Source organism: Phalacrocorax aristotelis, chromosome 1 (genome assembly GCF_949628215.1).
Source record: "Phalacrocorax aristotelis chromosome 1, bGulAri2.1, whole genome shotgun sequence".
Classification (NCBI taxonomy): Eukaryota; Metazoa; Chordata; class Aves; order Suliformes; family Phalacrocoracidae; genus Phalacrocorax; species Phalacrocorax aristotelis.
This window is the reverse complement of record NC_134276.1, coordinates 149652397-149678063: the sequence shown is the minus strand read 5'-3', so window position 1 is coordinate 149678063 and position 25667 is coordinate 149652397. Positions and strand designations below refer to the sequence as shown.

Sequence of the window (25667 nt, the reverse complement as noted above, 5' to 3'; positions counted from 1 at the left end):
TAAAGACACAGTATTCCTTTAATCCATATATACTAATGAAAAGGCCATTTCAGGAAGGAGATTTTCTTCTCTTACCCCACCTTCCAACATCTTTCAGAAGGAATAGAGAAATTGAAGCCACCAAATGAAAACAGAAGCTTTCGAGTGTGACATTACTGCTCCCACCACTGCTGCCCAACGTCCCTCCCAGTCGCTACACCTTTGCTAGCACGGCTGGGACTAGCAAAAGGGATACTGTACCTTTAATAACTTGCCACAGGCTCAGAGAAGCTGGTTACCAGGTCGCTACTGAGAAGGTTGGTGTGGGGACACAGCAAGAAAAGGGCTGGGGATGGGGCGGGGGGCCTTGTGGTCACTAGCTGACTAGTGCTGCTACGACAACCCAGCTGTGGTCAAGGAGAACGGGGAGCGTGTGAGGTTACGTTACCTTCATGGGCACAGCAAGGGCAGAAGGAGAGAGGTCTACGACGTGGTGTCCCGGCATTGGGCTCAACTTCAATAGGACCAAACGAGGAAGAGGAAGAGGCGGAAGAGGAAGAGGCAGGAGAGGAAGAGGAAGTTGGAAGTGGAACGGAAGAGGAGGAAAGGGGTGAAATAAAAGACAAGCAAAGGACAAAAAGCATAAGAGTGAGAAAGAACGGAAACACAGAAGAAAAGAAAAGAAAAAATACAAGAAATGGAGAAGCAGAAACAAGGGATACAGTCTACAGATGAATAATGCCCCTAATAAGCACAGATAACAGGTAAGAGGTAGACCGAGGCACTGGTGAACGCTTACTGAGCTGTACAAGTACCAGGCAGGAGGTTATTGTTACTGTACTTTTTCCTAACGTACATTTTTCAATCACATGGTCTTTAACCGAAAGGTTTGTGAACAACATGTCAGGACGAGCAGAGACGAATATTTAACTCCTGCTGATAAACGGCAAATTTCAAGGAGGGTTACAAAAAGCCTCGCCTGCATGCATAAGACACCAGCTGTAAGCAGCCACCCTACCTTAAAGCTTTATCAGGACCATGCTCTTATCACCATGGCAGCATCCACTGATGGTAAAAGTGTCCTTTTCAATGGAAAATAATTTCTTCAGACAGGGAACATCACAGGGAGAATCTGATTAACGTGGAACCAACCTGCCAGGATCTGCTGTGTCAAGTATGGTGAGTACACATGTACTCAACTGGACTGTTGTGCTTAGAGGGGAAAAGGCTTTTACACGGATAAAAAAGTGATTCACATCAGGGTCTGTGAGGGCAATGACCCACTGAGGGTTTTGCAGAGTTAAAATGGCAAATTTAAAGCTCTCCCTTGATATTCTTGTTTCATAAAGCATTTTAAAGCTTACAGGTTCTGTTAGTATCAGTGACTTACTGAATCTTTTTCATCTTTTCTGTCACCCAGTGAAGGACAAACATTTCTCATCTCTAAAACCGTTCAGCCTGTTTTAACACTGCAAATTTGCTTTTCAGCTGTACTTAACATTACAGAGATAAACAGTAGGAAAAAACCAACGTCACTAATAGTTAAAGGAGAACGTATGCACTGGGAAGGTGATGAGCCTGAAACATGAGAGCTAGCAGAATGGAACACTTACTGCTCTCAATGCACAACCGCATTTATCAAGAGGAGGCATTTCTGTGGTGGGAAAAGGCATAAACGCCACAACAATATACGAAGAATGTCACTTATGTTGGAGAAGTCAGCAGAGTTTGATATACGTGGTTTGGAGACAGCTTTAGAGAACTAGACTACCCGCGAGCTGGGAAGGCTTTAGAAGGGACCATCACAGAACAAGACCAGCACACGGAAGACACACTGGAGCAAGAGGGAGAGCACATTGGCTTCAAAGCCTGCAACTGAGCAGCGTGGCTTTCTCAGACAGGAAGAAACCTCTGTACTGGGAGCAACATTAGGAAGGGGCAACATTAGGAGAGGGCCACAGTTGGCCGTATGACAGTTACATATAAAGCATCGTACCAACATTAGCTGACAGTACCAGAACCTTAATTCTAGTTGTTCAGAATTTTCCAACCTCTTCATTTAAATGAAAAAATACTAGGGCTTTTTTTTCTATGATTGCCATTTCACAGATTAAGTTACAAAAGCAAAAACAAACAAGAAAAACCCCAAAGCGCAAAGGCACTGTGAAAAATAAGCTTCCACACAAAGCAGAGCATTTTGCGCATGATACCTATTATATTTTTTATTTCACATCCTATCTGATTCAGTGTGAATTCTTCTACATATGCTTTAATACTCTAACTTGGTGCTGGGGAGATCAGCAGATGGACATTTAACTATATAGAAGAAAACACTTCAATTTTTCAGGGTTTGAGATTTCATTCAGAGTTTTGTGTGTGTGTATGGGATGTTGATAACTCAAACACAGCTATATTTATACATTTCAAACCGTGGACATATAGACTTGGTGAGGAATTCCCAATTTGCCATACTTGATCTGGAAATAAATACCTGGTATGTGAAAATGCCATTTATTTCCTTGTGACATGACCACAAACCACTATTGTCATCAGTGAGCAAATGGTCTGATCCTAGGAGAAGATACCATCTTTGGTCTCCAGTAAATCCAGTAAACCACAGGACTTACATAGCAGAAGGATGTAATACAGAACCCACTCCCTGCAATTGTGTTTTCTTCCTTTGCTCTTGGTTGTGCTATCTTTTAACAGAAATATTATCCTCCCATGCTTGTCTAAGGAAAACATATCCTTGAATCAAGCTACAAAGTCCATAGTATCTCTAATAGTCCTGATACTGGAAATGTTAACATTGCTTTTCATTAAGATAATGAACATAACTTGTACTATTAAGGTCCCTTCCAATTACTCCAGATGTAAATTATAGTTGCATCAGTGAATACAGGTTATATAATCATTACAATTGCTTTGGAAACAACTTCTGCCCAGCCCAGGATGATTAGGAAGGCTTTAAAAAGTGTTCCTTATGTACTGGAGGTCCTAAACAGTGAGGACAGAGGGAAGTGCAACCTGAAAACTTACCTCTTACAGTTCTCTAAAGCTGTGAAGACTACACCAGTTATTACGCTCTAAAATATATATCACACAGTAGAATTTTAAATATTTTTTAAAACTTCTCTAAGGTGATAGTCATGAAAATTGCCTCCCCACCCTTGCTAATAAAGAGTATTGGTACATGTGGTGCGCATACTATAAGCAGTCTGAAATAGTAACTTTCTAATTTTAAGAGGAAAAATATTTTCTCATATTTCCTGAAACGGAGAAAGATTTTTTTCACTGACAGTAACAAATCTTTAAGTGTCTTCCATGGCACACATTTCACTGTCCCTTCAGATTAATTCTTTCAAGAAAAGGACTCTTAACTGTTTTAGAAACAGGGAACAGGGGAAAAAAAAGATAATTTGATAAATGGAAAAAGCATTCCCTCAGCCAGCTGATAAGTTTAGACAGTGCATATATCATCAGATCATTCACATTCCTGTCAAGGTTAATTTAAATAAAAATACAGCTTTACAGCAAGAGCTCTTACTGTGTATATTTATGTTTAAAGACAATTCTGGAAAAAGGCTGAATTCATCCAGTACTATTGAAAGGACGACGCTACAATACCCTGGTTCACAATATGGTGTTAAAAACTGTCTCATCTACCTTGTCCTTATCACGTGTCCAATTACATAATGAAAATCCTTACATGTCTTCTTATTTCTCCCAAAGCCATCGCTAAGCCTACAGTACATAGTATTATTACTGTATTATTGTTTAGAGAATAGACACCACCACCTCATGGGCTCATCAAATTAAAAACATGATCATCACTGCAAGACAAATTTCCTGGTCACGGAGTCAGGGCCAGATGGGAAAAACTGTTTTGATAAGCAAATTAAGAAAAAAAAAAACCCAAACCAATCCCCTTTCTGTTTAAATCTCCTCCATCACCAAAAAACCCAGGCCAGGTCTGCCAACACAAGCCTTTGTCCACAGCATGGGAAGAGTGCTGCCAGCAGCAGCAACGCAAGCTACCCACTGCCCTGCTGAAGCAGTTCGCTCAGAAGGAGCTGATGGGTAAGAGCCGTTTCTCAGGTTCCCTCTGTGCTGTCACCAAGAGTCTGAGGTGTGACTATGGCTTCTGGACACAAAACTATCACTTTTTTCCCCAGAGAGGCAAAACCACCAACACACTCTGTTAATCACAAGTTGTTCCTTCTCAATGCTGCGAGCCAACTTTTCTGAACGCGTGTAAAGGCTTCAAAGCAGAATTCAGCAGCCCAAGCTGCTGGCAAGCAGAGGCATTCAGAAGGGCACATGGGGACGATCAGTGAGCTGCAGCTTCTTGAGGAAAGGAACATGCACCAGCTCCCGAGCATGCTGAACACCCTGGAGAGGTAGAAGCTCTGCTTTGCAGATTAGCCACATCCCACCAATGAAGTAACTTGAATTATCTTGCCTCTGAAAAGAAGCCTTTCCGGATCTTTCTGGGACATCTTTTGTGCAGCCATGACAAAAAAGACCTTGTTTGTCATAGTACCCTTGAGGGATTGTGGACGTAGCTACAGCAGTGGAAAGAGCCAGGCCAAGAACAAATACCATAGCTTCAAAGCCTCTTCAAAACAAGGAACAGAAACTGTACAGCCACCATGAAAATATACCTTCCTTTTCACTGTACGTTGTTCTTTGCTACACAAGCTACATTGGACCATTGCCTTCCTTTCTACATTTCATTCATAAACATATTGTTTAAAGAGCAATGCTTCAGACTGGTTTTGTCCTCTTCTGCTGTAGCTACATAACACTTCTTCATAACCTGAAGCACAGCAGTAAAAATGATTGATCAGGATGAAGAAAGCATGGCAGAAATTTTGGGGTGGCAGACACCATTATCCCGAAGGTACAGCTCACTACAGCTTACTATTTGCCCATGCCCTGTGGTGTTAGAGCTGTGATGATTTCTGAGAAGTGGTGAGCCACTGCAAATCAAAATGACTTGAACAGATATACCACAGACCAAATGGGATCACAGCCTTTGCAAGATTTGCATCCCAAGACTTTGGTTTCTATACTGCTGATTAACCGGGGCAGTTTGGAAATCAGCAGCACTGGGTAGGAAATCCAGCTCTGAGACTGATCTCAGTTCTCCCGAGCCGTTATGCAGGCACTTGACCTCACAAGCCAAGAACACAATACTTTAGAAATTCTTATGCTACTAACCAATTCCATCACCCATTTAGCAGGCAGACTAAAAGCTCCAATTTTAACTCAGTGCTTAAAATGAGCATCAGTCCAAAAGGGATCAGTAAGACAAACTGCACTGATCACAGGAAATATCCTCTTTCCCACCTTTTAAAAATCAGTTATGGTCAGAAACCTGAGTACTGAAAATGAAGCATTCCAACTTTACTATTTGGTGAAGTTGTTAACAGCAGCGTTATAAAAGAGCAAGAAGACAGAAAGCCACCTCTTCGAGAACAGCATCCACACTACTGCAGGTATTATAACGTTGAGGGCAAATATTCTGACAACTATCCCATAAGCACATCACTCAGTGTTTCTGTTTACTAAAACTGTGTAAAAACCAGTATTCTCTAAAGCACCATCACTAGAAGAAACCTGGGGAAAACTTACAGACCACTGAAATGTCATGCAAACTGAACCACACCTTCATTTATCCAGCAGAAGACAGGGGGAAAAAAAAGGCGGGGAGGGGAAAGAAAGCTAGGGGAAGCAATAGTTGGAACAGAATACACAAATTACTCCACTGAAGTCTTCTGCTTCTACCAGACCTCAGGGCACTCCAAAATGCAGTCAGAATTAGTACTGGCCCTGCCTCCCAAGACAGTTAGTTTCTGTGTGCAGTTGTGAGAAGTTTGCAGAAAGAAGCAGGTAAATGGTGATTGCTTGCTTCCAGTACGTAACATGTACTCTAATTATATTTATCAAGTTCTGCTTATCAAGTGCTCTTTCCTGCTCCAAATTTACAGCAAAGAAAACCAGTTCACTTCAGTGTCAAAAGCAGCTATGTACTGCGAAAACAATGTTTATCTTACAACTCCACTCCTCTTCCAGGAGAGCTGTGTTTGCCAGTCACAAGAAACAGGAGTGTTTGCACTTGAGTATATCAGACTCCAGCCCTGCGGAGTTAGATCTGCAGGACTTCAAAGGATATAGTCAGTATTTTAAATAAGCCAATAAAACGTGAAGCTGTTATAGAGTATGCTTTAAACAAAGTACAAAGAAGTAAAAAAACCCCCACAATCGCCCTTGTTTTCCTCCCCTGTTTACCTGGTGTTCATAAGGCTCATGTCAAGAAGGCAGAACATACGTCTGAAATCAGCACTATCAAACATACCACCTCTCTCCCTGACATCCTTCTTGGCTGTCTCAACATACTGCAGCCAAGGGCAAAGCAAGATCGGAGTGTGGTGCTGTTTCTTCAGTGATTCCCTGCTGGACGCAATGAAAAGGAAGCTGCTCATTTGACCACAGGGGGAACAGCGGAGGTGCTTTCCACAGGCAGATGAGGAGCAAACTGGGATAAGGAACAAGTGGGTAAGGAGGAACTGAGGCTGGGACTAATTAAGCAAGGAGACTAAGAATGCAAACTACTAAAGGGGAAGAGACAGAGGAGAGGGGAAAAGGGGTACGGGGTGAAAGAAGGAGGCAGATTTGTGGAGAAGACATGACCTACAATTTTCCAGACAAATAACAGTGGGCAGAAGAGGGAGCAGAGCCCAAAAATTTTGAGAGAAGGCCAGAGGTAGGGATTGAGTCTGCAGGGACTGAGTCAGTGGGAAGACCAGAGCAGGAATGAAAGACTAGGAACAGCTAATGGGGAGGAACAGGAGGTCTGAAGGGTAGGTAGAATACTAGGATTTCTTTGTCCAGAAGGTAGGATTAAAATTAAATGCCTGAGAAGCAGAAACTGGGACTGAGAATGAAAATGGAAGTGGGGTAAGGAGATCTGGATGGTAAAAGACAGGATTAGGACAAGGACTGTCTGGAAAGAGGGAATAAAAGGGGCAAAGAGTGTGTATCCACCAGAGCACTATATTGTTCCAGTGTCTAGCTCAGAATCTGTGTTTTCAAGTCTCACCATTCCACAGCTGCCAGCAAACATCTGTGAAATCCACTGACCATGTCCCATTGCCTCTCCATGAGGATCTATACAGAGGATGACAACCTAGAGCTGCTATCAGTTATTCCATAAAGGCACGAGGCAAAGATCTCTGCAGTGGATCTAAAGGTTATAGATCTGTTGATATATCAACATAATACAAAGTCTTAATTTCAGTTGACTTTGCAACCTCTGTAATGTTTTTTTAACATAGCCGCATATACGACATACACATAGGAATAATTACTCAGAAATGAAATGTGACCATCTGTAGCGTGAAACGAAACATCTGCTTTACAGCAACGATACATGACATTTTAGAACAGGAAGAGAGGATTATGGCATCTGAGCAGAGCAACAGGGGTAGTTAAGATAGCAATCTGTAATCCTGCAAACTGGAACTTGACCAAGGATGTCAGAAGTTACCACTCCCTTGCAGAAGCTGTTGCGCAATCTGTAACAACTAAATGAAACGCAACTCTCGTTAGTGTAAACAAAATCCAGAATAAATTAATGCCCTAATCGTTAATTATTACCAATTTAGAGATAACTTTTCAAAGTCTTTTGCAATTTTATTTATCATTCTACTGACAGCATGACTCTACAGTCATACCTATGCCTCAGAGACACAAGCTGCCTGTAGAATAATCAACTATGCAGCCATAGTAGCTGCTTATAGCGCTCAGCAGGACCACGCAGCCACACGGCGCTCCAGGGCTTTTAAGGGCACTCCCCCCAGATGCAGCGTTCTGCACAGACATGTTAATTTTGGAGCTGAGCTCTAAATCTGCCACTGAATAGTGACAAGTACCATCACAGCAGTGTATCCCTCCTGGCAAAAGTGTTCTGGCAGCCCCAAAGCAAATCTAAAGCAAATTACAGAGGCAACAAAACAATATTGTAAAGCCACATACTCCAGCAGGCTACACTAGCTCGTTGCATTTAAAGGGATACTGCCCAATACAGTTTTTAAAAGTTTGTTTCGAAAAGGTATCTTTGAGATGAGCAAAAACTTGATGTAGTTTTAAAGTATATCAGCCATTTTTAAAAAATGATAACATTGCCTCTGACTGTTGAGAGCCCAAGTGACTGAGTCACCATATGAATAAAACCAGCCTGTTACAGAAGATCAAAAATGAGCACTCTGGGGTAACTGTCTGAGCTCAGAGAAATGGAAAGAGCAAACACGCAAAAAAGATAAACAGTAAATTCAATTTTCAATTAAGATTTTCTGCAACACAAAAATTTTTTAAGTGACAGTGTCCCTTTAAGTAAAGATTATTTTGCTTTTGTTAAAGCCACTATTAGTGATTTTGATGGGATCGCTGTCTCTATAGAGGCATTAGGGGAAGAAGCAGGAGGAGGGAGAGGTATAGTGGAAATAGCATTAAAGAGGGATAAGGGTCTGGTAAGTGTAGTTCAGCATCAACCCTTTTACAGCTCCTACTCTATGCTCATAAGGGTATCTGCCAGCCCTGATGGGCCTAACTAGAATGAGGGTTTCAAAGTCTCTTTGCAGAGGATACCCCAGGAAAGAATGCCAGAGGGACTGAACAGCAAATGAAGCACAGGGCTAGCGGAGGACTACGACATCAAAATTAGCACAGGGGAATTTGGTAACAAATTAGGAATACTAAGGAGAAAAGACTTCCATTCTGAAACTTGAACTTAGGTGGATATTCTTAACTCAGGTGGATGTTCTTCAGTGAAAGCCTATCAGGCCAGGACAATTTGGAGTCACTCCTATCAGACAGCTCCAGAGAGATACTATGTGGGACAGCTTCCCCCTGAAGGAGGAGCAAAAATGACAGTTAAAAGCCTGGGCAAGATTACATTTGAAGGATCAAATGCAGAACACAGTGAAATCAGGGTAAGACTTCTGGTGATTTGTCTTGGATCAGGACTAGAGCATGTGGATCATCTACTCTGCAGAGCTGGACTGTAATGCATTCCTTCAACAAAAACACAGCTCAGATCAAGCCACTTTATACTCAGAAAGACAAATGAAATGAGACCCTCAGATGACAAGGCAACTCAGCAGAGTTTGCTTTCTCGTGGATCCACTGACAGATGTGTTAATTTTATAAGAATAGATTTAGGGTGATTAAACTAGCAAAGGGAATTTTAATTTTCAAGATGGGCAAATGCTAAACAAATGCCGTTTGCAATCCAAAAGTTATTCACCTACTACGGGATTCAGGAATTAACATTAATTAAAGAAATGTGGAGCCATGGTGCAGAGTGATGACCAGATTATAATCGCTAAGTAAAAAAAAAAAAAAAGAGCTAAACACTGTAACATGTGTTTAGCACTAAATGGGATGTTAAAAAAAATAACATAGCAAGAAGCTTATTAGCTGTGTAATGAGGCGAACTGGGCAGACTGGAAACTCTAACAGCAGATTCCAGCAAAAGTAACTGGAACTCTTAACAGTAGATTCTCAGTACAGTAAGACAAAACAGGAAAGAAGAAGTACAAGTGTTTCCAAAGTCCCTTGAGGGAGCATTTTGGTTTTGTTAGATCATCAACACACTCTGGCTTTTTTGGAAGAAGAAATGAGCTTCAGAAGGGGAAGAGGGAGGCAATGGCATGACTAATCCTTTATGGTGCTGTTGGATCTTGGGAGCAGGTCAGTTCTGCCACCCCCTTCACATTAGAATATTTTCCTAAAGAGGATTTCAATCGTAGAGTTGGACTTTGCAAAGGAGAAGCAAAAAAAAACCAGAACAGCCTTCCACAGCTAGCAAGGAAGGTGTCTGGAGTGAAAACAGTACGTAAATTTTGAAATAATCAGCACTGTGGAAAATAGAAGAGGGAGCCTTACATATGTTTTGTGGAATGTGCCAGGTTCTCCTCTTCCTGAGCTGGAAAAGGGGTTCTGCTATAGCCAGTCATGTGCAAGGGTAGTTTCTTCTTGTTTGTGAGCCAAGGATGGGAGAATTAGGTGAAGGGAGGAGTAGGGAGGAGTGTCAGCAGGGTTAGTGTCAGCAGGAGGTTCAGCTATACATACCACCCAGATGCAAGTCGATGAGGTCACTGTAATAAGACTCTCCCCAATAGTCTACAACAAGGAATTGGTGAAGACAGAGTTATTGTATCAGATATCTGCGCCCTAGCCCCACACAATCAAAGCAATATATGAGAAAAAGACATACAGACAGAAACAATAAAAAGTCAAACATGAAATATGCAGCTATACACATGGGCATATATATATATATATAAAAGTTATATGTCTCTCTCTCTGTATATATACATATATACACACACACAAAAATATATACCACAAACATATATATTGGGAAGATGAGGAGAAAATTCCCATCAGGCAGGCAAGGACTTCCAAGGCGAAAAATCAAGAAGTCTACGCAGACGCTTCACCTCTTTCAGTCTGCACCAGTACCTGACACTGATGTCTTTCCAGTTCTTGCTGAGAAAAGCAGAACTAATCTTGTTTCTTTCATACTGAGGAGTATGTCAGAAGGAAACAGTGTCATTTCTTAGGTCAGATGCAGGAAAGGTGTATGGGCTGATTTCTTTGAGGTGACCGAGTGATGGATGGGTGTGTACAGCACACAGGTGGAAGGCACTGACTGAGTGCTGGCACGAATGGCAAACGGCTAAGTGTAGAAAGATGGGTATGCGTGTTTCTGCTAGTGCAGCATCTGTGCCAGAGAAGAACCTGCACAGAAATGTGTGGAACAGAGACGTGTACATCCGCAGCTGCTAGAGACAGGTACACCGTGATTCTAGCACTGTTTAATGTTTCTTTAGGGAAGAGAGAGATGGGATACTGAGAGCACTGTTTCTCACTGCATATGATTCACTTGATGTAAAGAGGTGGCTCTTAAATTTTCAGTATTGATCTGACAGCAGGAGACGTTTTTGCAGATCTTAAAAATTACTATCAAAGTTTATGCTAAAGGAGGATGAGGGAGAAAAAAAAGGTTTCAGAGATTTCTGGTTTGACAGATTCTTAGGTTAATACTTGAAAAAATGAAAAATCCACACAGGAAATCAAAGTCATAAGCATGTCCAAACAGGCGAATGCACTATAATACAAAGTACTGTTACATTAACAGCAATCCCACCCAAGGTGTCTCTTGGGACACCGCAGAAAATGGGAAAATTCTTCATTGAGATTATCCCACTTCACCTTTGCAGGGTGTGCTGGTTCTGTCTGCGATAGACTTGATTTTCTTCATGGTAACTGGTATGGGGCTGTGTTTTGAATTTGTGCTGAAAACAGTATCGATAACACAAGGATGTTTTCGTTACTGCTGAGCAGCGCTTACACACAGTCAAGGCCTTTTCTGCTCCTCACGCCACCCCACCAGCGAGTGGGCTGGGGGCACACAAGAAGTTGGGAGGGGGCACAGCTGGAACAGCTGACCCCAACTGACCAAAGGGATATTCCACACCACATGATGTCCTGCTCAGCATATAAAGCTGGAGGAAAAGAAGGAAGGGGGGACGTTCAGAGTGATGGCGTTTGTCTTCCCAAGTAACCGTTACGTGTGATGGAGCCCTGCTTTCCTGGAGATGGCTGAGCACCTGCCTGCCCATGGGAAGTAGTGAATAAATTCCTTGTTTTGCTTTGCTTGCGTGTGTGGGGTTTTGCTTTACCTATTAAACTGTCTTTATCTCAACCCATGAGTTTCCTCGCTTTTACTCTTCCGATTTTCTCCCCCATCCCACCAAAGGGGAGTGAGCAGGCGGCTGGATGGGGCTTAGTTGCTGGCTGGGGCTAAACCATGACACATTGAAACACTATGATGCACAAGCAAGAGTGGGAGGTGGGAAGGAAAACAAGGGATGACAAAAGCTTAGATCACCTCTATATGACAAACTTGCCACCTGAAATGGAGCTTACATTGTCACCTGAAATAGAACTTACATTCCAAATCATTCATTCTTGCTATGAATGTGACTACCAAAGGCTGAGATTTTCAGAGACAATCACAGAGAACATATTAAGGCAATTAAGAATCATAGGGTGTGAGATCATTTTCTGAATCAGAAACCAAATGTTAGACTGAGCGTTCAGCTTTTAAAAGAATAAAAAACCAACTGCGCCTTGCCAGAGGCCGAGCCAATTTAAAAAAGTAAAAGACAAGTAGGTAGCCAAGAAGGTGCAAATATCCTGTAAAAATTAAAGTTGACAATAACCTCCAAAATGTTTCTGAGTCTGATTAGTTGAATAGCTAGTATCATCATATAAATATTCCAACCTGACAACTAATAAATAATGTGTGAAATTTCTGGAAGGAGTATTGAGCTGTCTGTACCTATTGCTAGGATCTAAATGAATTGTAATCTCTCGGGAAGACAGCAAGGCATCGCTGTGAGAATTTACTGGCAGTCTTCTCCATGTAAGTCACTTGGCAAGAACATAATAAGGATGATGCAAAATGGATGGAAAATAGAAGCAAAATTATTCTAAGTAAACAAATTCTTACCTATATTACTGGTTTTTGTTCTTACCAGTCCAACTGAAAAATAGTTTTTTCTAAAAATGGAAAGAGGTCCAGAGGTCAGAGATCTGAGGACTTAAAAGTCAATGGAAGACCTCTACAAAAGCAAAATTTGAAATTTTTCACAGAGAGGAAAGATGACTAACAGGCAACATGCTAAAAGATGACAAATGACACAGAGAAGTAGTTCAGATGGTCTTTTCTATCTTTTTCTACAATAGAAAAAGAAAAGAATCATTACAAAATACAGAATTCTGTTTCGCCTGTCAGGATTATCAAGTAACTCCTAGTAGGATATTACTACTGCTATCTAAAACTTCATATTTAAATGCCTAAGTCAGTGAGTGGTTTGTTCTTTCCCTACAGAGAGAGAACCTGAATAACCCACCCACTACAGAGCCTAATATGTTCTCCTAGAACAGCTAATATTGGTTGCTGTCCATGGGACAGCTATTACTTCAATCTTGCATTGCAATCCTTCTCTATTTATGTGGACAGAGTATGTGCACAAGAGGCATACCTCCCACCCTTCCCCATTTCTTCCCCTTGTACAAGTTTATTAAAAGGAAAGAGATTTTTTCTTCAGATGACAACACCACTTTATATACTGCACCTTCCTTTTTTAACTTTTGTTTACATGGCTCCATTAGGGGAGGAACTGTTCAGAGACAAGAGTGTGACTCCACACCTTTACACAATGGTACTTGCTGAATGCAGTGGTCGCTGTTAGGTCAGTACCTTAGGCAGTGCAGATGACAAGAAAATTATACTGCCCTTCTGAATACTAATGGCTACTGGAGGCAGAAATTAATTGTACTGGTGGAATGTGATACTGCAGACTTTAAAAAGAAGACATTCAGTTATTTTATTTCAAACATATATAAAATGTCCCTGCAAGAGTGGCTAGAGAGGTGATGCAAATAATTAAATATATAATCTTGTGTTTCAGTCAACACAGGTTAGAACATGCTTCTCCCCCCCACCCTCCCCCATCAGGATGCATTTCTGGTTAATCCCTGAAATAACTGGAAGAGGTGAGGCTGGTAAATCCTCTATGTTATAGTTAAGCTCCTGTAACTTCTGTAACCATAATGTTGATAGAAACACATTGCAAGAGTGAAGTACACCCCAGAGACTTCCTGAAGAGATTAATTTTGCAGAGTGACCCACAATTTTGTAATTCTGCTAAGAAATTCACAAATACACAAGCTTATCTAAGACTGCTCCTGTTTTGGGAGAGCTGGGAGTGCGAAGTTAGTTATACAAGGGTTTAATTCTGCAGTCTTCCATATAAAACAGCAATTCTTACTCTTGGTCATATTTTGCCCTCTCTGAACATTTTTAGACATTCTTCTATCATTCTTCAATGAGAGACCATTCTATCATGAAGAATGTTCTCTCAGCTGCTAAGATTTCCCACTTGTGCTGACATGTCCTATGTGAAAGCCATTCAGCAGCTGAGTAATCAAGACAGACTTCCAGATGAAAAGAAGAAAAAGGAAAAGAGCAATTAGAGATGAGAGGTGGTTTTATTAAGTGCAGTAACTGGCAGGCCAGAGAACAGAGTGGGGCTACACAGAAATACACACCATAAGGAAGGAGGCACCACCACAAAGAAAGAGTTATTGCACAAGGCTATTTTTTTGAACCCACAAATGAAAAAGCCAGCCAGTTCACAAAAGCATTTAAGTCCTCAAGGTTGTTCTTCATACTTGCGGTACCTATTTGCTTCGGTAACCACTCAGCCCTACTGTGCTGGCACACCCTTATGGAGCATCAAACATACCTCATCTTGGCCGAGTAGTAATTGGCAGGAAGTCACACAGACTTTTCCTCGTGTGAACCTTCAGTGCTTAATCAAGTTCCATCTTCATAGGCATAGTGATGGCTCTTCAATCCACGCAACAAGCCAAAACATTCTCCAAACACCTGTTCCACTATTACCTTTTCTGATCTCCACCCCTTGTAATCAGGTACACAGTCCTGGGCCTGTCAGGTATACGCACACTGCATTTGCCTGTTGGATATTTGACTCCTTGCAATTGAGGATTCTTTCTTCCACATAATTGTATTACTATCAGCATTATCTGAACTAAGTACTCCTCCGCTCGTATGCTTGTCAGATCAGATGATATTAATTTAATTTAATTTCAAGTACACATAACATTCCTTTAACAGCTTGACATGGATACCATTCAGTACACATGTGCATTTCTGCTCTGCACAACTTTGTCAGAAGTAGCCAGTGTGCTGGGCTGTGCAGTGAGGAAGATGTTCTGTGATGGTCCCTTGTAAGGACACTACCTTGATCATCCAACACAATAGAGAAAGCACACACAATTTCACAATTACTTCCTTAACATACAAACAAGGTTCTCTTACTGTGACAGCTTTATGTGTATTGCAGCTAGGAAACCCCTGCAATTTTCTAGCTGTAATTTCCAGTAATACACAGAAACAGTGAGGCAGCCATTATTAATAGTTGGAGAACTACCTCCTAAGCCTCAGGCAAAGACAAGCAAACTAAGTCTCTGACAATAGGGAAGTCCCAGAATTAGAAGAAACGCAGGAATAACAAGGCCACAAAAAGATGGTAGAAAAGGGAGAATGGATTTACATTGGACTCTATCTCTAGGCTATAATGGTCCAATTGCCTCTAAAATCCAAGCAGCTATGGACTACTGTACAAGCACTCGATAAGAAAACATTAAAGACCAAACCAAGTTCTGACGGATACCTGCTTCTCCCCGAAGGGCCTTCTCCACAGCAACCCCTCTCTCCTCGAGTTGCCTCTGCTTCTCTTCCACTTGTTCAAGCTGCCGCTGGATGATCTGTTCAGAGAAGAATACAGCAGAACTTCACCAACAGCAATTCTCCTGCTCTGTCTGCAGTTCTCATCCATCACTAAGTGGCTTCAGTCAAACTGGCCTTTTCAAAAACAAGTATTTGTATTCATCAACACACTGCTTCAAAAGCGAACTGCTTCAAAGGCTAGCATCAAAGTCCCTCCAGGGCCAACATCCTCCTCCCCACCCCCTTGCATCCTATCCCTTAATTCTGCAAACACTTTGATACTCACTTATTTGCTACAACTCCAACCACCTTCCTAAACACTGAAGTGAAAGGTGATGCTATTCAGCCAGCTGAGCCCCTACCTCAAGTTTTAAACAAATCCCATCACCTATAGATAATGCCAGCAGTTTTCCAACAGATTCTCTGGTAATTAAAGGTTAATTTGGTAATACTTCACCCAGCAGCATAATCTAGCAAAGCAATGATAGGTGCAGCTTCATCAGGTATTATCTGACTATCACTGTTCCATTCGGTGCATGATGCTTCACTCATCTCCAGCTAGAAAGCTGTTACAATCATTGTTTTTCTCGCTGTAAAACTACCGTGATACATTTCAGCCATTCTTGCCCTGTCTGTGACACGGTATCAAATTTGAAGGAGGGAGTAGGAGCAGGGACAATCATGTAGAAATAGAAGTATGTTCCATCTCTGGATCCCCTTCTGACACACTCAGAAGAATGTCAGGACCATGGTGCTTTCATATAGAGTTAACTGGCTGCCATGTCAAGATGATTGTGAGACACTACCTGAGCTCTGTGTAACCTCTTTAGCTCCTCTTGCTTGGCTTGTCTACGGGCAGCTTTCTGTACTCGCCGGGTCAGCTTAGCATTCAGTTCCTCTTCTGTGTAGGCTCTCTGAAGGAAGGAAAAACAGGGGCAGATTTTATTTGCATGCTCAGAGGTACGGGGGGAGGGGTGACCATTTTTTCTTCCAAAATCTCAGAAGGGCGGTGTTCTGTCTTTGCCATGGCTGTGTCAAAAGTCAAGCTTCCGTAGGCAAAGGTGTTCACAATGCAGTGAGCAACAATTTCAGGGTCAAATCAGGAGTGAAGCAGCACATAAGGCAACTGCAAACCTGTGTTTTTACATAACGTCCCACCCCTGTCTTCCACTGGTATATGAAGCCTCTCCCCAAAGATCAAATCAATTTTTATTATATTTCTCAATAGATTTAGCCAAATGGATTTAGTTAAATCAATGAGTACCATATAGAGGGGTCACCTTGATTTAATTTTAAAAGAGGATAAAGTCCTGTCTACATCAACAGTTACAGCAGTATAAGCTAAGAAATTATTACAGACTAGTGTAGTTGTACTGGTATTCCTTTCTCCCTATTTTATTCTAGAGCAAGAGCATCCATAGTTGTGAGTTATACTGGTGTATTTGGTAATGACTACTTGTGTAAATACGTGCAACTATTCTATGAATCAAGAAGGCAAAAAGACATCTGAAAGCCAGAATGACATGACATCTGAAACCAGATGACATTCTGGTGTGAGATGGGAAATCGCATCTCAGGAGCAACCCCACAGAATTGGCTGGTGCAAAACAGAGCAAACAACACCTAAACTAAAACTAGAATATTACAACACCAGAAGCCATCCAAAAGGAGAAAGGCAATGTTTATAGAAAAAGAAAAGTACTTCCTCCTTGTCTTTTCTCTCAGTGAAACTAGTTTAAAAATAAGTAAGCCTTTTTAACATTACTGAAAGGGGGTTTAGTGTCTTACCGGTTACACTAGTTGGTTGTGTTGTAGTCTAGGAGGGCTTCCTCTCATAGACCTTTAAGAGTGTCAAAGAAACTTCACAGCTGCATTAAGTGAACTACAGTGAAGAAAAGAACTCTCTTCCCACATACATTTATGTAAGTTTTAAGGGACAGCTGCAAACACGTCTTCTACTTCTGGAAAGAGATCTTCTCCATGGACAGTCAACTTTAAGGACAAAATGTTAAGACAGACCACCCTGAAATTTGCTTTATCTAGTTATTGTACTGCCACATTGGTCAGACTACAGCTGGTTTATTGTTCTCAGTGAACAGAGCTTAAAGTACGATCACAGCTCTAATAAAAATCCTTCAGACAGGTGGTTAGCAAGCACCATCGTTAAAATTCCAGGAAGCGAACACTTTACCGATTCTTTCTTTTTCTAAAGCACAAAATCCACAATGATACCCAAATCAGAAGGTAAAGTGGTAGAGGGTGTGACTTTCCTATCCCATGTAACACTGTTGTGACTGTGAAGACAGGACAATAAGAATTTCAGAAAGCAACATTCTTGAAAGAGAAATGCAATTTTTGTCTTGATTTTAGCTTGATATAAAGTTTCACTAAGATTTCAGTGAACTTAACAATTTTGAAGGATGCTGATTAAAGTGTGACAATTCACTTGAACTCATATTTGAAGTATCAAAAACAAAAGAATAGGCATACATATTTGATTGCCTTGAAAACCAATTTGTTCTGAAGCACGAAGATCATCCACATCACTCTGTGCAGCGGTGCATCGCTGTGCACTGCTAATCGCATGCATTCTAACCAGACAGACAATCCGGAGCTTAACACATTTTTTGTTGACAACCTCTACAAAGAATTTGCTGTCCATGTCTGCTAACATCTCACGCATGCACAGTCAATTTTTGTGATGTTAGTGCACATGTGATGGGTAGCTATGGATTCAATGGGTTAATATAGGGACATGCAATGCAACAATGGCCAACTAGTGGGAATGGAGACACTACCTTTGACGAATATGATCTCTTGAATGCCAAGGCGTGTGGTACATAAATCGACTTTAAAGGGGGAATGGTAAAGGAAAAAAACATAAAAACGTACAAAATGAAGCAAAATCAGTTAAACATTGAAAACAGATGCACAGTAACAAAACAAAGCTGTTTTTAAATGAAACAAAATTGTGCAAATGCTGAACGTGACCCAGATTGATGAAGCACAATGGAACTTCTGCCCGCAAAATCAAGTTTCTAGCACTCTCCTGAAGACAATTCTCTTTGGCAGCCTCTTTGAATATACAGTTACCTTGGAAATGCCTTTTTCTAGAGGTATTATTTGGCCTCTGTCTACCTATGGTTTTAATGTCCACTGAGCAAGTATGTGTACATACACATACAAAATTTTGGCTTAGGATTTGGAATAATTGCTTATGATAGGGCATGTTTGGTCTGAACTGGCTCAGCCAACCATATATTACTCTGTCACACAGCGCCACATTTACAATATGATTTACAACCTGTCCTAGGAACTGTGTTTATTTCATGGTTTTAAATTATCTATATTTCATAGAAATTATCATTTGCATTTAACTAATGTCATAAGTCTTCCTCACTGCTTTGTGACAGAAGAAACACCAGATGGGCTCAGAGTGGGTTATGTGTCCTATGGTAATGGAATCTCCCTGTCTAAAAAGAGAGCCTCCAGAGAGCCTGAGGAGCTAAAATTGAGGAGGAGAAGAGGAGGAGAAGAGGAGGAGAAGAGGAGGAGAAGAGGAGGAGAAGAGGAGGAGAAATAACTACCTTCTCTATCCAAGGATGTTCTATGTTCCCTGTACCCGAAAACAAGGTAAGTAAACTACCTAGGGTTTACAACAGAGGTAAATTTCCCTTGTGTAATGAATTACAGAGGGCACTGTGCCATTCTGGGCGAGCAGCCAGCATTTTGCATTTTCACATTCAATTAACTAAAAAGAGTCGCAAATGAAAAGCCATAGAACAACTTCAGCATGTATGCAAACTTCAGTAAAAAGCAAGCTACCTGCAGCAGTAAAAAGCATATCTGATCACAAAACCACAATTGTACAGAAGAACGACAAACACACACACACAATGACACACACCTATAAACACAAGACCCATGGGGCATTTACATCAGGAATTCTTTACAAGATGCTCCTCTTGAAAGACACTACATTAAACAACACTGAATTAACTGACTGCTGATCACAAATAACAGACTAAACAGAGAAGCTGTCTGGGAAGCAGGCTTACTACAATTACCAAAAAGGCAGCACAAGCAGAATTTCAGTTTAGAGAAGGGGTTCACATAAAAGTTATATGGCACACAGGAAGTCAACTCTTACCCATAATAAGTAGCAGGCAGTTTGTAACTTAAAAAAATATAACCCCCACTCCAAATCAGTAGAAACCTGGTTTAGTCAGTCTCAAAGTTCAGTGACATTTCTTTTTTGATAGCAAGGCATTCCAGTGTTTGCATGTATGTTCTACATCCTTTGATAGGATGCAATAAAACTAGGTAAGCGGAGTTGACAGATTTGTTTGCCCTAAATATTCCTCTCAAAACTGTTCTTTAGAAAATAGGCAGATGCTGAGCAAAGAAATTCTTAATGTAACTTCAGCAACAGCAAATGGGAAAAAATGAGACACTACCACTGTACCCTTGGCAGAGCTGGTGAGATATTTTTAGTATTAGGATACTAGGCATCTGCCACTGTCACCTATCCCTCCAATGCTTAATGATGAGTTCTTTTTTTCTGCAAAAGCCATTTTAAATCAAAGTAGCTCAGTGCAGGAAAAAAAGGAACCATCAAAGCATACTGAAGTCTGAAAATAAGCATGGACCATACCGAAGCCCTGCTGCCTCCTGAAGGTGCTTACAGGGCAGAATGGTAACTGTAACTCTTATCTGAACCCCCTGTATTGCATATCTGTCCTCTGCTAGGCACAGGTACCTCATTCTTCTGCATCTCTTGGAAAATGCAGAATTTCTCATGAAATGCCTTGAGGGCATGCAAGGAGGAATGGAAGGGGGAGAGAAAAAAGGGAATAAAATAAAACCAAAATAATCTTCCTCTCAGAAGAGATCTAGATCAACTAGGGAGAGAGATTAAAAGAGAGGTAAGTAAATACAGAAGATTCTTACTTCATCAACTCCTTCCACCAGCCTTAAATTAATTATTCTAATTCATTCCACTATATATACATAAAGCACATTTCCTATGACACTTCAATTTGCAGTACTTTCATACCTTTGCCATGTGAGCCAAGTATCAACTAGATCCTGTCATTTGAGACTGATTTGTGCACACTGGATGACAGGTTTGAGACAGGAGACACAGACCACTGTGTGTGGGACACAGCCCTCTCAGATGCTCTCTTCTTCCCAAGTTTTTTTAACATGTGAACCAGGCACCACCAGGAAGGGACAGGGGGAACACATTTTTCATTCCTCAGTGCCAGAAGGGCCTTAGTGTTCTGAGGGGTCAATGAAATCCCTACTTATTCCTCCAAACCTTGCAAGCTTTGTCTAGCAGAACTTAGAAGCTCTCAGGAATGAAAGAAGGGCTCTTCCCCATTACTATGATTGAGCAGTTCCATACATTTTTCACTTATTTTTGCATTAACAGTGCCATCCTAAAATTGAAATAAATAGTTTAAAAGCAACTAACTTTGGCACTTGGCTCACACCATGTATTTTCCACATATAAATATGTGCAAATAAACTAAAAGTATTTTTCTATCTGGGCTTTCATGGAGACCACACTGGTATCTTCTCTTTCCTCCTCTGTAACCTCCTTAAAACACCATTTAAAGTGAAACTATTTTGGCTAGAAAGCCATTGATATCTCTTACAATATGACGTTATAGCACTAGCTAGGGAAGGCTGGTCAGGAACAAGAAACAGCTCTCTCAGAAGAAGCAGAGTTCATACCAGACCACACTTGACTGAAAACACCACGCTAAGACCAACCCCTATACACCGGCATTTCATAGGGGCTCACTGCTGTGTATTTCAGCTTCACAGGTGCTACCTACACACACAGACATACGGAAATACTCAGCAACAGACTCAATGATCTTAAAGGTCTTTTCCAAACTAAATGATTCTATGATTCTGTGATCCTAAGTCCCCAAAGAAAACGGGGTCAAAATGGAAGAAACAGCTGAGTGCTCATCTTTTCTCCAGAAAGAGGGGGTACTAATTCAGACTGTACACATTCTCTTCTCCCAGGAAAAATAACCAAACCTGCATGAGTTGCAAAACTGCAGCCTGCAGCTTACCTTTTAGTTGATGATCTATCTTGACTATGTTCTTGATGTATGCAAAAGTACATTCCTGTCTGTAGTTTGCTTGGAATTCTACCACTTCAATCTATCAAAGAGGCTGGTAAAATAATATCCTAAAAGCGTACCCTTACAAAAAGTGAGAACTATCGCATTGTTATCTTTTTGCAATAACATTAGAGACAGTGACATTTACTCTTTTGACATTAAATGCCTGTTTTCTGTAGATCATTGGCATGCTCACAACAGGGACAAAATTCACTATTCTGACGGTGATATTCATTGTAAAGTAATGTCACAGTGAGACAACAGATCCTTCATGTGGTATGAGTGGGGAGTAGCTTGCAATTGTGAAACCAAGTGAAACCAACTTATTTTAGGCAGAACAGTCAGGCAACTTATGGGAAAGCCTGTTCCACGAAAGAAACAGTAAGAACAATAAAATTAGCCATCCAAGTTTCTAATGTGGTTCTCTGAGCCTGTGATCTGCACAATGCTAGATCCATCTAAAATGCATTTTCCATCTGCCTACCTCTCGCTTGGATTTCTGGGAGGAGCGTTCCAGAATATCGTCACTGGAAAGGTCAGAGTCTTCTGAGAAACTCAGGTGGTGACGGAGCTGCAAATCTGAGAAGCCAGGAATAAAAAAGGGAAGTTAGAGAAGTGGTAACTATTCTTTCTGTAAACATTTCAGAACTCAGTTGATAAGTTGTTTGACTGAGATTCAGAAATACTCCTCCTATGCCAGTCTTGCTTGCCTGGGATTACAGAGTGATCAGAGAAGCACAGCTCCACAAAATTATCAATATTTGTTAGAAGCTTCATTCTAAGAGAGCATCACTTTCTGCAAATGCTGTAAGAAATAACTGTCATGACTCTCCCTTTGTACTATATCAATGCTCTTACCACAGATAGAGCAGTTGGGTGACAGCAGCTGGCACTATTTTGGCTGTTTGTACAAGGCCAGAGAAATGTAACACGTTCACTTTTGATCACATTTATGGCTAACTTATTTACTGTATCACAAGATGCAATTAAACATCTCCACCTGCACTGATGGCATATGAGAGATTTATTGCCAGATCACTGAGAACACAGGAGTAAATGCATCTCTGCAGTCTTAAGCATCCATGGAGCCAGGTTGAAAGAAAGAGAACAGACCACCCAAGGAAAAGATGACGATCAGATTTAAAATAGACATGAAATATCACAAAAAAAACGTGATTCCAACAAGCAGCACTTATTTCTCAAATTAGTCTCAGGCAGAAAACAGATGTGCCTTGTACATAGTGAGAGTGAAGCTTTTTTTTAATGATCCTTTTTCTTTCAGGGGTGCCCTGTTTTCAGCTGGGAGAGAGTAAATTTTCTTCATAGTAGATAGTATGGGGCTGTGTTCTGGATTCGTGCTGAGAACAGCATTGATAATGCAGAGATGTTTTAGTTGTTGCTGAGTAGTGCTCACACTAGTCAAGGACTTTTCATCTTCCCATGCTGTGCTGAGTGCACAAGCAGCTGGGAGGGGGCACAGCTGGGACAGCTGACCCCCACTGACCAAAGGGATATCCCACACCATATGACATCATGCTCAGCATATAAAGCTGGGGGAAAAAGAAGGAAGGGGGGATGTTCAGAGTGATAGTGTTTGTCTTCCCAAGTAACTGTTACATGTGATGGAGCCCCGCTTTCCTGGAGATGGCTGGACACCTGTGTGCCAATGGGAAGTAGTGAATGAATTCCTTGTTTTGATTTGCTTGCACACACGGCTTTTGCTTCACCTATTAAACCATCTTTATCTCAACCCATGGGTTTCCTCACTTTTACTCTTCTGATTCTCTCCCCCATCCCACCGGGGGTCAGTGAGCGAGCAGCTCTGTGGGGCTTAGCTGCTGACTGGGGCTAAACCATGACAAATGGCATATCAACTAATTCTGTCAATATGGAAACATACAATTCTGATTGCTAGCACTTATCTTGATCTGCCCATTTGACACTGGGGAGCACTGTCATTCAGCACAGTAGCAGAATGAAAAAGTAAGCCAAACTCACTTTCAAGGATACTTGGCTGTAGGAAAAGGAGACAGAGCAGAGGCACATATTAATTATACCTGCAGCTGTAATAAATGGAGAACCTTTGTGCTTGCCAGAATCCACGGTGGCACTACTCGAGGGAGTACTTGGGCAGGATTTGTCATCAGTCTTTTTCTTCTTGTCTTTCTTATACCCAGAGAAAACAGACTTCCATAATGATCTAGGCTTTGTCGCTTCCTCTGTCCCACCACTAGATTTGTCAGAAAGCCTGCTGTCATTTTTTGATTTCTTCTCTTTTTTGTTCTTACGAGGGGAGAAAAGAGAAGTTCTTTTCTTACTCTTCCCACTGGAGCCTTCTGAAGAGGTTACAGACCCTTCAGGTCCAGTCACATCAGCAGCAGGAGTGGAGAACTTCTCACTAGCAGCATCATACTTTCGTGTGGATCCCTCTGTTATTTTCAAGGCCAGATGCTTTGGAGAGTCATAAAACAACTCTTTGGTCTTCAAGGGCATAGAAGATGTCTTTCGTGCCCTTGTGGCCCCAGCAGCAGTAGCTGCAGCCATCTCCATATCTTTCATCTTACACAACTGTTTAGCCATGGCATCACGCAATGCTTGGCTCTTGACAGACTTCTCTCTGGCTCTCATTCGTTCTTCAGCAAGCTCCTTGGCCTCTGCAGAAATTTCAGGCAACACTCTCTTTTTTTGGTTAACCCCTCCTTCCATTGAGGGTGGACCACCATTTTCTTTGACAAGGGGCAAAAGCAGTGCTTTCTCTGGCCTTGGCCTACTGGTAGGAGGTGTAAAAAACTTCTCATGAAGGCTTGAGTCCTCTGTTCTGTCATCATATGTGTCTTCTACATCATCAGCAAACGGAATCTCATCCACACTCTCTGCAAAAGACTTCCGCACATCGTCTTTTTTGGCCTGGGTTGACTCTTTGGCAGGAGAGGTTGGCTCATGACGTGGGGGCACAGGAGGTGTTGATGCTGGTGTTGGAGGTGACCTGGCTTCAACCTCATTCTGCCAGACTGCTTGATGCCTCTTTCTACGCAAAGTGGCTGGTTCTTCACCCTGAGGAGGTGGTGGTGGTGGACTTGATGGAGGAGTAAGCATGGTAGAGTCAGAAGTGTTGAAGCTCTGGCTAGCCATAGTTCTCATGTTAGATGAGCTCTCCTGAAGGCCAAGTCCAGAACTGCTGGATACATCTCTCCTTACTTCACTGGAACTCTTTAGCTCTTTTTCTGATGGAGATTTTGGAGTGAGCAGAGAAATCTGCTCATTTTCTAATTTGGACAGTCCCTGTCTTCTTGGGGCAGGCTGCGGTTTCACAAGCTGGATCCTTTCATCCCCTGAAATATTCTCACTATTAAAAGTCTTCAAAGGAGTTGTCTCAAGGGCAGATACAGTGAAGTTCGTCTCTGAGCGTCTGTTTCTGTCTACTGGGGTGAGCCCTAAACTCCTCCGGATTTCAGCACTCTTCATCCAGAACTCTTCTACAAGGTTACTCCGTTTCAGGGCTTCTTCTGCAGTAGTAGGGCTGCCCAGTTTTTCCACCTCACTATCCTGGCCCCGAAGGACCAGTTTGGCTAAAGGACTAGACTTTAAGGCTGGGACAGGTTGGAAACGTACTGGAGACTCCACTGGGGATGGAATGGATGTTTCGGAAGAAGGCAAAGGCTGGGAACAGATAGGCATTTGAGACGATGTTGGGGTTGAAGCCAATGTTGGTGCTGCTGGCTGAGACTCTGCTAGTGATGTAGGTGCAATGGCTTCCGGTGATGCAACTGGCTGGGATAACACTGGAGATGGTGGCACCAAAGGACTCTTAACCTTCCTGTCTTTGGGAATTTCATCCTTTGGTCCTTCTTCAAGAATGAAGGGCTCAGGAAAAAAGCGCGCCTCTGGAGATTTTATTGCATGGGATACTTCAGCCAGGGGATCCTTTATATCCTATAAAAAAATGAAAAAGGGAAATACTAATAGTCACTGCGCATATTAGAATACCGTTTCATTTTTTTTTTCTTTTAACAAAGTTAGCAATAAGGACACCATCCAAGTACCAAAATATGAAAAAACCCACATGTGGCATCCCATTCGCAAGCCTGGAACATCACTTAGGTTTCTTATCAGATATGGTTCACTTTTCTGCCCCATTGTATAAACTGTCCTTT

At 41.6% G+C, this 25667-nt stretch overlaps 1 protein-coding gene across 4 annotated transcripts in view; it reads right to left on the bottom strand.

Annotated features, from left to right (window-relative positions):
- The window catches only part of MICAL3 (microtubule associated monooxygenase, calponin and LIM domain containing 3), a 168106-nt gene that overhangs the window by 8140 nt on the left and 134299 nt on the right, over window positions 1-25667 (bottom strand). For all 4 annotated transcript variants that reach the window (XM_075115489.1, XM_075115500.1, XM_075115510.1 and 1 more), the window contains 6 exons: window positions 23571-25446; window positions 21998-22092; window positions 18172-18222; window positions 16180-16287; window positions 15318-15411; window positions 10117-10167 (listed from right to left, as the gene is read on the bottom strand). In XM_075115489.1, coding sequence (XP_074971590.1) covers window positions 10117-10167; window positions 15318-15411; window positions 16180-16287; window positions 18172-18222; window positions 21998-22092; window positions 23571-25446 — 2275 coding nt within the window. The remainder of the gene's footprint in view (window positions 1-10116; window positions 10168-15317; window positions 15412-16179; window positions 16288-18171; window positions 18223-21997; window positions 22093-23570; window positions 25447-25667) is intronic.